Source organism: Anarrhichthys ocellatus, unplaced genomic scaffold (genome assembly GCF_004355925.1).
Source record: "Anarrhichthys ocellatus isolate YVR2014 unplaced genomic scaffold, GSC_Weel_1.0 scaffold11, whole genome shotgun sequence".
Classification (NCBI taxonomy): Eukaryota; Metazoa; Chordata; class Actinopteri; order Perciformes; family Anarhichadidae; genus Anarrhichthys; species Anarrhichthys ocellatus.
The window spans coordinates 1-12,769 of NW_022280041.1; the positions used below are offsets into that span (position 1 = coordinate 1).

General features: G+C 42.7%; 2 protein-coding genes across 2 annotated transcripts; both read right to left on the reverse strand.

The window, feature by feature from the left end:
• Positions 1-17: 17 nt before the first annotated feature.
• On the reverse strand, positions 18-7,066 carry LOC116385320 (butyrophilin subfamily 1 member A1-like). The gene is made up of 4 exons (XM_031850651.1): positions 7,045-7,066; positions 4,716-4,835; positions 1,517-1,858; positions 18-504 (listed from the first exon to the last, which is right to left on the reverse strand). Exons 1-4 carry the CDS (start codon positions 7,064-7,066, stop codon positions 281-283), a joined length of 708 nt encoding a protein of 235 aa, XP_031706511.1. The 3' UTR covers positions 18-280.
• Positions 7,067-7,321: 255 nt separating this feature from the next.
• On the reverse strand, positions 7,322-12,025 carry LOC116385676 (coronin-2B-like). The gene is made up of 13 exons (XM_031851345.1): positions 11,816-12,025; positions 11,116-11,232; positions 10,866-11,015; positions 10,414-10,614; positions 10,227-10,343; positions 10,047-10,151; positions 9,736-9,832; positions 8,874-8,989; positions 8,689-8,779; positions 8,445-8,605; positions 7,642-7,809; positions 7,476-7,544; positions 7,322-7,387 (listed from the first exon to the last, which is right to left on the reverse strand). Exons 1-13 carry the CDS (start codon positions 12,014-12,016, stop codon positions 7,322-7,324), a joined length of 1,659 nt encoding a protein of 552 aa, XP_031707205.1. The 5' UTR covers positions 12,017-12,025.
• Positions 12,026-12,769: the final 744 nt, after the last annotated feature.

Genomic DNA, 12,769 nt, shown 5'->3' on the forward strand with positions numbered 1-12,769 from the left:
CCCCTCTATCTTCAGGAATATGTCCCCTATGTGTATCTCGTCCATGTGAAACCTGGCTAAACAGCAGTTATCCATTACACTGATGGAATGGAAGAAATAGTGACAGTATCTTGAAATGAAAAGCAGCAAAATGTTACCCTATTCTCCATTAATGTATTGTGAATCCAGCACCCAGAACGACACCGAGTAAGCCTGGAGCCAAAATAACTTTCACCCACTGGGACAGGACTGTGAAGATATCAATTGAAATGACAAATTACACAACAACATTGCATTCATATTAAGCATATGGTGCATGTATTAATGGTTTCTTCACTCTGCTGCTGACAGTATAGAGGTCATCAGGACCTCTCACTGTCTCTGTAGATCCAGCAGAGAGGAGGTTTCCCTCACCGTCCAGCCACAACACCTCAGGCTCTGGATACCAGCCTCTAGACTCACACTGTAACACCACTTTGCAGCTGGATGTGTATATTGTACTGATAGCAGGCGAGGAGACAGCACCTATAAATAAAAGAGAGGAGATATGACTTTGTTTGCAATAACATGTAGTCAAGGCGGCTGTAGGGTTAGGGTTGATGGTTACTGATGTCTGTCTGATACAAGTTAACGTTATATGTGGCCTAGTTTCTTACACCCAGGAGACTGCAGTATGTGTCCTGTGTGACTACTAGCCTTATGTCATATACCTAACTGAAGAGCAAATGTGATTTTAACCCAAACCGCCATCTTTTCCGAACCTAACCTAAGTGGCGCCATTGGTTCCTGACCGAGCATCTGTAAACGGGTTGGCTAGAGGTCCTCGTTGGCAGATTTTGTACGGTTTTGTTGAAAGATCGTAGACAAATATGAAAGTATAACTATTATAACCTAGGAGCAGGCAAATGCAACCAGAGTCACACAGAGAGAATGAAAACCCAACTTACACTCAATATGTACAGCACACAGGCTGTCAAACCGACCTCTCTGAAACTAACGAGGAAGGAGGTTATAATGCCCCCCTAACCCCCAGAAATAGGCGACCTCAGACTCCTCACACTTCACCTCGTAGGAGAAATAGATCAGAATCTCCGAGTAGAGGCTAGACACCCCACGGCCAACTCATAATTCCCCCGATCAGACGCGGTATGCAGAGGACCCTAGTGCAGAAACAACGCAGTATTTGCAACCCCCTCTCCCACACTCTCTTGCTCCAGGCCCCAGACAGCAGGCCCCACAGAACCGTAATCTGGGAGGGACAGCTGCCAGCACAAAATATGATAGGCAGGCCAAAAAACTGCAGAAGTAAAGCCCAAACTTTGAAACATTATGACCTACATGTATAGCCAGCAGCGCCACCTGTGTGGCAAACTAATGAAGGAGAGCCGTTCACTCCCCCCTCACAGACAGAGATTCTGAGGAACCCGCAAACCCCCCAGAACCTGAACCAGCGCCTGAAGCAGTTAAGCCCCCAGAACCTGAACCAGAGACTGGGGCTACAGTAAAATCTATATCGTATTAATCAAAGATTACTTACCAACGACGAGCATGATAAAAGCGGGTGGACCCAGTGAGGGAACGAGGCATCTGTACGTTCCCTCATCTGACACTCTCACTTTGGAGAGTTTCAGTGAAACGTCTCCGTGCTGCAGTTTGTTGATGAACACTGACGTTCTTCCTCTGAATGACGGCTGTTTGTGAGCTTCGTATTCTTGACGGTTTGCCCTCACATATAGAAACCCAGGGCTCAGGTCGGGTCTTGCCCACTCCAACCTCATGTCAGAAGCATTCATGGCAGGTTCCAGGCGGCACGGCAAAATGACGTCATCACCAACTGTGGCCAGTATCTGCTGAGATGGACCGATCACCTGAAGTTGACCTGAGGAGAAACAGAACTGTGGCTTAGTTTTTCTCGATTGCTAAGACACATTTCTTGAAACGGTCACCCATTTTCTCAAAACTGTAAACACAAAACCTCATCTTCAAGCACTATTTACAAAACCTCTGAATCCTCTTGCAAAATGAAACTTTCTCCTCAAAACAGTTTTACCTGTGCTCAAAATCAAACACAAATGATTTGCTCTCAAATCATAAACAAAGTGATCAAAATAATATACACTATCAAGCAGTCAGTAAACAATACACCAATAAATAGAAAACACATTGTTGAAAACATATAGTTCTCAGGGAGAAGTAGAGTTTTAATCTCAAAACAAATTTCATATGAATGAAAACATGTTCTATTACAGTAGCTCAAAATTGATCAGAAATTACTACTGTGCTTTGCTCTTTGCAATTTCTTTTGTTCTTCCTCCTCCTTGTACCCCTATTTTTACAGTACTGTACCCTGCATCTCACAAACGTGTCCTTTGTCTCTGTGATACTGTAATTCTTGTTCTTTGTTGATATGAACCTGCAACCAGTCAAAATCTGTTGAGCAGTCAGTGCTGTTACTGTAACAAATAGAAAGCACGATGTTCAAGGCCATACAATTTGTTTATTGTACATTATACAGCCTACAATGCACTGTAGGCCTACTACAGTATACAATACTACAGTAAAAGGGACAAAAATCAAAGGAGTCAACATGTCATCAATGTGCTTCTTCTTGTCTTTGGGCTGGGTCAGGCCAGAGCACTTCGTCGACATCACAAGCAATATTTTCTCTCCTGAGGCAACGGGGGAAGAAGCCTCTTGTGTGCCGTATCCAGCCCTGACATGATTCCTCACCTATATCACCACAGGCTAATGCCATGGCTTGCAGCAGATTTACTCTGGTGTAGGGTTGTCTATCATACACTTTCCATCTCCATGAGGAGAAAAACTCCTCAATCGCATTCAGGAAAGGCGAGTATGGAGGGAGGTACAAGGTCATAAACTGACCATTGATGTTAAACCATTCCCTTACCTGAGCAGCTCGGTGGAAACTGACATTGTCCAGCACTATCACATTGGTGGGAATGGGATTCTCATTTAGCTCTTGACCCTGCTGCTCAAATAAAATATCTCTTAGATTGGCCAGAAATCTTAGAAGATGCTGGGTGTTATATGGCCCGAGTGTAACATGGTGATGTAGAACACCATGGTTGCTGATAGCAGCACAGATTGTGACATTGCCAACTCGTTGACCAGGGACTTCAACAATGGCCCGCTGTCCAATCACGTTTCGGCCTCTCCTTCTCCTCTTTGTTAGATTGAAGCCTGCTTCATCGACAAAGATTAACTCATGGGGTCTGTCCAAGGATTCCAATTCAAATATTGTCTGTGTAGGAATACAATATAATGTATGTAGAATTTAGTAAGTTGTACAGAGACAGTGCTATATTGTAGAGTTCAATTAGGCCTGCTGTATGCACTTCTGATTCACATACATTGCATGTACTGAAGAGTAATGTCATTCACATAGTATGTGGCAGTACTGTAGACAATCTGGATTACAGTAAATGTGTCTGAATGTACACTTACTTGCACATACTGAGCTCGCAGCTCTTTCACCCTTGGTGAGTTGCGCTCAAAAGGTACTCTGTATACTTGTTTCATTCATATCCTGTTACGATGGAGGACACGGTCAATTGTGGAAATGCTCACACTGTCGATTCCCTGGAAGTGTGTGTTGTCTTGTATCACTCGTTCCTGGATTTCTCTGAGTCGTATTAAATTATCTTGAAGGACCATGCCCACTATAACGGTCTCTTGCTCCTGAGTGAATATAGCTCTCCTTCCACCTGCATGTGGCAGCCTTGCAGTTCTACAAAAAGTAGATGTGCAGTTACAAAAAATATTCATGCAGTACAATACATACAGTGATGAACTTTACAAATGTCTATTGAAACAGCTGCATATAGTGTAGTACAGTAAATTTGCAATTACAAAAATACAGTAGCATACTGTACCTGTTCTCTTCTCTGAATGTCCTTACTGTGGTGGACACAGAAAATCGGCTCAAATTGGGGTGCACTCTAAGTCCTGCTTCCCTCATTGTCAGTCCGTGGACTATAACATGGTCTATGACTGTTGCTCGAATTTCATCAGATATTTCCACTCTTTGTCTTCCTCTTCCTATTCATCCTCCTCTTCCTCTTTCTTGCGCTCCTCCTTTTCCTCCTCGTCGCCCACCTCGCATACGCACTTGTCCTCGTCCTTGTCCTCTCACATTGTTTCTTCTATCCATTCTCAGACTTTCTCCTTCCCACCTTCAACCACCTGTTTGCTCTCTAAACTGGCTTATATTGGTTGTGTCACATCATTTGATACAAGTGAAATCAATTTTGAGTGATTGTGTTTAATCAATGACATGTGTTCTCTATTTGTATTTGATTGTTGCCACTTGTGTTTACCAGTATGGATGACATGTGCATTAGAGTGCAGAATGTGTTTTGAGACTGAGAATGTGTTTAGAGTTTTGCTGAAAAGTCTAAGTGAGATCTGCAAATTGTGTTTTACCATGTGAAACAGTTTAAGGTATTGACAACAGACTGCACAATTAGCTAAATGAGTTCAGGCAACTGAGAACTTTGTTCAGCCAATGGGTTTTAGTGTTTTAGCAATTGAGAAAAACTGTAATTCCGGCACTCCCCACTTCCTTTTTACACTTCACGATAACATAAGCGGCTGAAACTCAGAATCTGTTGAGTATCAATCAATTTGGATGCAAATCTTTGAAGTTAAAAGTTGATTTGTGTCCTTTGGCTTCTAAAGCACAGAGTGGTTTTATTCACGTGTTGCACCACAGTTACCTCCGTGTAGCTGTGACAGGAGAAGGAAGACGATGAGGGGACGAAAAAGCAGATCTGTGAAGTCACTGAAGTGCCATGATTGAGCATCAGCAGATTCAGCAGATTCAGCATCCCATAATCCTGAAAATGAACACAAAGTTGTAAAATGGAAGAAAATGATTATCCGGGTTGTGTTCATGATAGTTACAAAGATTTGCTTGAAAGTAAAGAAATCTTTCGACACTATAAACATTAAGCTTCGGGCCGTGCTGAATCACTTTGTGAAGGAAAGTGATGCAGTCTGGTTTGCCGTACTTTTAATTCACCTTTGTGTGTTTTTCTCTTCACATGCTGTGTGAGAATCTGTTGCAAGATGCAAAAACAGAACTATTTCTCTGTAAAAAAACAAATCATGCATCTTCAGTGCTCGCCTGAAGAATGTGTTTCTGTATGCTGCAATCGTGGTTCGTTAAAAGGAAACCACAATAACTGCTAGTTCCAGGAAGTGGCCCTCCTGTCACATGCGTTGTTGTTTAAAGACCAAGCTGCTTAAGATCAGATGTAGTGCAGAAGAGTTGAAGCTAAATTCCATTTGAAGTTTAAATACTTTATACTCAAAAACTTCGATGATGCTTTCCAGACATACAGATTTATGATAGAACGATAATAAATATGATACGATAATAGCTTCTGTGTAAGTCCTTCACCGGATGAGCATACTCTCAGCTACGACATGAGATGCTGCGTCACAGTTAAAGTAACTTTACAAACATGATGGATTCAATTCATTTCCACCACTCAAATAATCTCCAGGTTGTTTTTAAAGCCACGTACCTTCCCAGCTACCTGCTTGGTTCCAATCTTTCCCTTACTGTTAAGTGTAAAGGTGCAGCTACTTCTAGTTCAAGTTGGTGCCGCGTGAGCTATTTGCTTTGTTGTTATCAGAGTGACTTCCTCCTTCATTTATCACGTGCAATATGACTCATGCAGTCATGTAGGCGGTGCTCAAGTAAATGATTGTAATGAAGGTGTTTTAGTGCTTTCAAGCCAAACTGCCTCTGCTCCCTGCACCATGACAGGACCTGGACCCAGCAGACTCAGAATCAGAGACAGTTTATTGCCGAGTACGCTTGCACATACAAGGAATTTGGCTTGGTGATTGGTGCGTGACTATAAACAGTGCAATAGTGCAGGACATCATTTAAAAATTATAAATACAAGAATTTACAATAGGATAATGATTAACAGACAAGTTTAGAGGCTCATTAGAAGATGAACTGTTTGATTTCTCTCATTCCTCGTGTGCCTTTTAGGGAGCATGGGGAGGCACCACCTGAATGATTCAGGTGGTGCACTTCATCAAGTTTGCACCTCATGTTGCGGGTGGTTCAATGAACAGTGAAAACTAAAGGTCTATATACCCTATAGGACCTGAATACAAGACAATATTTAAATTTTTAATTTAAATTTAATTTAATAAACGTGACACTTCATTTGTTACGTGTTTTATGGGGGTTAACTGCCAAAAAAAATGTGAAAAATATACTTTTTACCGTGCTGCTACCCGTCTTTCTCTTTGGTTTGTCAATCGTCATCTACTGTGTGTAATACACCGACCTATGACTATGAAACTCATTCAACCCCACTCTACAAAATCTGAAATCACCCCTTTAATGTTGGCTAGTTTAATTATGTTTACCGTGCACACACAACTCGAATAAGCGTATTTCCCCCAACAACAGCCTATTCCTTTAAGAGCTGAATTATGGTAATAGAATCGATTTCATTAAAGCATGTGCTGGTGATGACTAACACATATTTCTGTTGATTCCATGAAATGCCAAACCTTTAATAGTAAACTATTGCCAATACACAGTGAGGACGAGTTGTACAACCTGTTTGGTTTGGTTTTACACCTCAGGAGTTTGGATCGGAGCCAAGAGATCAGGGGTAAGAAGTGAACGCCTCAGTGTGATCAGAGGGAGGAGAGACCCTGACAGACGATACATAGAGGAGAACGTGTCACATGTCATCACTGATCCTCACCTCTGTGTTCTTCAGGAGGGGTTCAAACACTGATGGATCTGAATTCAATCAAAGTGAACGGTGAGTAGAAAAAAGATTGTGAAAAAAAAATCTGTAGCCCTGAATAAATCAAAAGTGCTTCTGCAACAACAACGGGCCTCAAGAAGAGCCAGTCACACAAAGATTAGCTCTTAAACAGCTCGCACGAGAGATTTCAGAGAATGTTTCACACTTTACAGTTTTTGTTTTATTATTTTCCTCGCGTTCCGCTGGTGCAGATTGAAGAAATCCGGTCGCTTCAGTCTTTTGTTCTCCTCCAGTTTACCTGCTCTGGACAGGTGAGCCATGCAACGTTCCCATTAATCTTGCATCATGATGCAGATGTTATTATTATAAATATTAATTACTAGTTCATTGGTTGCCGAGAATTTGCCTGAGCTAATGGCTATCCATGTTTAAAGAAATTAAGCGTGAAACAAACAAAGTTAAACACAAACAGTATAAGTACATCATGATGTCAGCTGTTTCCTTTATTGGTGGACATGTTGAGTAGTTTGATTGGTTCAGCTTTAAAACAGCAGCGTGAGAGCTGATTGGTTGAATCAGAAGGTTGCCCTCATGTTGTTTCTGGTGTTTGTGATGTCCAGCTCCAGCTGAGTGATCCTCACCTGCACAACAGAAACAATCACTGTAATAGTGATAAGTTTAAATCTTATTGGTGTTTGGCCTTTGACTTTTGTGTGTTTGAATACGAACATCTTTGGCATAGAGTTGTTGTCTCAGGCCTCTGATCTCGTCTTGCTGTCTGTAAAATGCCTGCAGAAGCTGAAATTAGAGAAACAAGTCTCTTGGCAGGAAGAGGAGAAACTCCAACCTAAACATTTGCACACTCAGTATTCTCACGTGCATATCTGAGCCTCACCTCGCTCTCGGTTGTGGGCGGCGGCCTCTCTGCAGGTTCACAGCAGTGCGGCGTGCAGCAGTACGTCCACAGCGGGATCTGGGTCTCATCTGGCTGCCACCCCGACAGATCGCTCATCTCCCTGGGGTACTTGGCATGCTGGTAGGCCAGCTGCTCCTCAAGGAAGGCCTCAAGAGAAAGGATCAGCTGGTTTATACGACAGCAACAAAACAGAGCTGGACAGAACTTTGAGACAAGTTGAGTTTACTGTAAACAACAGCTACAAGAAGTCTTTCATTTGATCACAGAATTGCTTTTCTCCAGATGTTAAACTTTGCAGCAGTTCTACTTTGGGCATGCCACTTCTATTTAATCCATTTTACACTGAGCTGAAAACTCGGTTTTCGAAAAGCTCTAGATTTACCAAACTACCTACGTTGCAACCCTCAACTATGTTCACCAGCTTTAGGTAGTGAAAGAACAAATTAGATTGCGACGCATTTGAGCTCCGGGTATTGAAACGACCAGTGATTTACGAAGGGAGTTCCTGTGGAAAAAACAAGTACAACCTCAAGTACTTTATGCACATACTGTCTTTGCTTGACCTATTTTTCAAATTCGTGGCGATTTCTTACTTCCTGGCGCACGTTGGTTGCATAAGAACTTATTTCAGACTTTGTATCTGCACTGTGCAGTGAACACAGCTCATTGTGCTGATTATGGCTAGAAGGTCTTGGAATTGAGACCTTGAAGGCGTCACACATGTTGTCTGACTGTAACTCAGCTGCCAGCTGTTTGACATTCCAGTGCTGACGTGATTATACCTCTTCCATAATGTCCAGGTTGGGCCCGGTCTCTGCACCGACAGCCAGATCCATCTGGAACCTCAGGGAGCTCAGCTGCCTCATGAGCCCTTTCTCAGCCGGGGTTTCTGGGTAAGGGTTGGCTACCCGAGTCCCAGGCTTCAAGGACATCAGCACTGGGCCTGATGGAGATATGTCAGAGAGGCATGTGTCTATCATATATCTGTCAGCCATTTTGGCTTGAAGACACTAATGCATTACTGACTTCTGTTGATCCCCAACAGCCACTCCTGAGCCGTCATGGCCGCCTGGTTTCCAGCTGTCAGTGGGTACAGATCCTCTTGGAAAATACCCGACTGGAAGGACGAAGAAAACGCGGAAACTAGTTTCTGTCTTTATCATCAGTAAATGCAACAAAATAAGAAATGTGAGGTAAACATATTTGCTCACCTCTTTTCGGGGTACGATCATTGACAGTGGTTCCACCAGGTCTTTGATGGCGATCAGACGGTAAAATCTGAAAACTTCACAGGCGCTCACGTCCAGGCCGCGCTTTGGCATCACCCCTGAAGTGATGTAACACATCAAAGGTATGTATACCTTTGTAACGTCTAAAATGACCTGCTCTGTTTTTTTAGGTGGTTAGAAATAGATTTGTCTCAGCTAGCTACATTTGTTCTCAAATAAGTTAATATTGTCTTTGTTTAAAGTGTAAATGGAGCTAGTTCCAAAATAAATTTGGTTCAGCCATCTAAATTGGTCTTCCTCTAAAGTAAGTATTACACCTAGCTTAGTTGGTCTCTCTCTAACGCTACAGCTAGCTTTATTAATAAGTATTAAGTAAATTAAAAACTGATGGTTTTATATGACAAACCAAGATAATCTCTTAAGATTGTGTTTGTGGAGCTTTCTTCCTCTTTATTCAAGAGCTTGTTTTTTTCATTTTGAGTGCATGACATTGATTTCACTGCAGATTTTGTAATGCTCTCCTTCAAAACCCGATCCTCACATGCAAATTGAGATTTCAAAATCTGAAGTGAAAAGTCATGCCCTCAAAATGAAAGACCACCCTCTTGAAGTTAGGAAAATAAATTTCCATTTGTGTGAACCACAGAGCTTATTTCAGGCATCTTTGCAAAAATCCAATCAAACAAGCCATTGACTTTGAGACAAGCGAACAAGAAGGGAAAAAATGCTGACTCATCTCAGGGTATTGGGGCTCAGTCCTGCAGCACTCTATTGGTTGGTAGGTAATAGTAATGAATGAAGACACAACATTTAAAAAAATGTTCTGCAAGTGTGTTGATCTCACCAAGTCCTTTCTGTGGCAGCAGAGACCTGTACTCCATCAGGAAGCTGATGTAAGGTTTCTCAGTGCTCAGCTCGTAGTACCGGATGTTCCCGTCACCCTAAATCAAGGCATCAGTTTTGTGTGGCACATTCGATACTAGCGTATTTAGGCAACTTCGGATCGGTAACATTTTTTGCATCAAAAACTAAACTGAAATGCAAAAAAGAGATATATGGTGAAGTTTTGTAAGGCGCAATCCCAACCAACTGCAGGAAATAAATCCAAGAATTATGGGTCGATGTGTGTGTGTGTATGTGTGTGTGTTGTCTGACCTTTCCTGCTAAGTAGAGCATGTGTGTGTCTGGGTCGTAGAACGGGAAGAGGACTCCAGCAGATCCGTCCAAATCTTCTTCATACAGCGGCTCAGATAAATCGTCCTGCACACAAAAAACATTAAATCTATTCAAATAATCAATCACTCGGTTAGCTGTAGAAGTGTGTCTGTGTCTTACAGGGTTCCAGAGGACGATCTGTCTGTGGTTCCAGGGTGAGCTGCCGGTCGACAGAAGCATCTTCAAACCTCCGATGTATAAAACTTTGCTGGATCTGTGAGACTTGCTGCTGGACACCTGCAGGAACGCAATTAAAAAGTTTCAGTTTTTTACACCTTCAGTTGACATGAATACCTCAAAAACACACCTGTAGGATCCGTCCTGTCCGTGGGTCCAGGACTCGAACCCGTCTGTCTTTGGACGTGACCGCCAGCCTGCTGCCGTCACTGTTGAAGCTGACAGACAGCAGCAGCGTATCGGATGGGTAGCGGTGGTGGATGGGCATCAGAACCACCCGGACCGGGTACCTGATCACCGCACCTACCTGGGACACATCCCAGAGGAGGACCTGGGGCAAAAAGAGAGACAACGTCAGGGCTGTTTCTCTCGGTGAAAAATATCTTAATATTTTACAATGATATGATAAAAAAGTACAACACAATGATGGTTATGATTTACTACGTTAAAACGGATTACAATTCCTAATCACAAAAAGAACTACAATAACAAAAGTGCTGATTTGTACGTTGCTTTGGACCAAATTAAATGTCAGAGTAACGACTTTGACTGAGACCGCCACCGACCAATGAGGATCCTCACCTTGTAGTCGTAGGCGGAGCTTAGCAGCAGGTTCTCAGCTGTCGGATGCCACTCAATAAGCGCCACCCTCCTGGAGTGACCAATCAGAGTCTTCCTGGCCTTGATGAGGTTCTGTTGGACGCCACAGACCGGGATGTCCCAGATCTTCGCCTGCACACAGACAGTACTGGGTTGTGTTTACTATACTTGCGGGGACATTTCGGCTTAAACAACATGAATGTAAAGACAAAGGACAGGACATTGTGCTTACAGTGCAATCCTCTGAGCACGAGGCGATGCAGTGATCGTCAAACGGGTTCCACTTGACGTCCAGGACCCTCCCACTGTGACCGCACACCCGCGGGTGCTGAGGGTCCACCCTGCCTGTCTGAGAGAACAGCGCTGTCTATTAATTAGGTCAAAGCTAACCAATAATACTCAAACTATTCATCCTTTTATCATGTGATGAAACAATTATGGACGTTTCTATCACAGGTATACGTTTGTTTACAATATGAAGAGCTCATTGACTTTGGTCTTAAAAGCACACAGCATTTTTAAGTTTTCTTTAGAATTTTTGAAAACAAGTTTTTCATTCCACAGTTGTTAGTATTTTGTGTAGGTAATGCAACAAAAAAGGAAAAATGCCAAGGTGGTTCAGTACTTTTGCTAGTCACTGTATTAGCGTATTTTACGGCGCTGTGTCAGCCATATTTCGATAGATCCTGTTGGATGCATGGCACCTGGTCGCTACGTTTGACGTCTATAAACAACCCAAACTATGGCGGACTAAAGGCTTTTATTATACATTTCTTTCTGTTTGTTTTATCCATTTATTTATTGAGTCATTTGTTTCAATATTTTTGTTTATTTATTAAAATGTCATGTTTCGTCCTCCATACCAAACAGTCTAATCCTTTTCAGTGTTTATGGTGTTCAACAGGAGGTGATGACCACGAAGGACTACGCACATGATGGAGGGGCAGGACTAAAAAGGACCCGCCCCCGGCGCACTCCGTCACCACGGCGATGAAGCAGGGATTGGCTGAGCAGCAGTGGTTGTCATGGACGCTGCGCGTGATCGGCACTCCGTCGTAGCCGCGCTCCTTGGTGGACGGCTTCCCGAAGACGTGACGAAACTTGGAGCAGCGGAAAGACGAACGCCACGACATCTGGAGGACGGCAAGTTTAAAGGTTTTTAAAACTTTATAAGCAGTTTGAACATCAACAACATGTGACCACAGCAACTTTCATTTGTGTGTGTGTGTGTGTGTGTGTGTGTGTGTGTGTGTCCTTCGTGATCTCATAATAGTGTTGTGGAACCTCTTATCTGGCCTCATCAATAATACAATCAGCTGTCATTACTGGCTTTCATAATCTTATCAATAATTAAACAATTTATTTAATAACTGAACGTCTTAATCATTCACACACTCACACACACACACACACACACCCACACACACACACAAAGACTTGAGTGATAAATCCTTCGTCCAGAACAGTTTCTTCATGTTGTTAAAGATTCATTAGTTACATACAGACTCCCTGTTGTTACAAACTCCTCCTGACCTTTGACCTTTATGTGGCTAGAAGAGATCAGCTTACTGTGGAGCGAGGAGGGAAGAGGAGGAAGGAGGAGAAGGAGGTGGAGGACTTCAGATGAACATTGTCAGATCATCGTCCAGCTGCATGAATGAATAGTGTTAGTGGTGTCGTGTCTGTACATTTACTGAAGATCAGGACACATTTGAGGTACTTTACTTGAGTATTTACATGTCCTGCTACTTCTCTACTACATCTCAGTGGTATATATACTGCGCTATATTTACTAGGCAGGTACTGTTACCTCTAGCTCATAAGTGTACCTGGTACCAGAACACCTTAGGCCGGAGATCAATGATCGACTTTGTAATCGTATCATT

Excerpts from the sequence above, each read along its gene's own strand:
- LOC116385320 (XM_031850651.1), bottom strand. The coding sequence starts at position 7,066 with ATGGCTCACCTGTCCAGAGCAG. Across the intron at positions 4,836-7,044 it reads GGCTCACCTGTCCAGAGCAG|GATTATGGGATGCTGAATCT; the intron begins GTAAACTGGAGG and ends GTTCATTTTCAG. Across the intron at positions 1,859-4,715 it reads CCTGTCACAGCTACACGGAG|GTCAACTTCAGGTGATCGGT; the intron begins GTAACTGTGGTG and ends GTTTCTCCTCAG.
- LOC116385676 (XM_031851345.1), bottom strand. The coding sequence starts at position 12,016 with ATGTCGTGGCGTTCGTCTTTCCGCTGCTCCAAGTTTCGTCACGTCTTC. Across the intron at positions 8,990-9,735 it reads GCTGCCACAGAAAGGACTTG|GGGTGATGCCAAAGCGCGGC; the intron begins GTGAGATCAACA and ends ACATCACTTCAG. Across the intron at positions 7,810-8,444 it reads ACCTGGACATTATGGAAGAG|GCCTTCCTTGAGGAGCAGCT; the intron begins GTATAATCACGT and ends CTTTCTCTTGAG.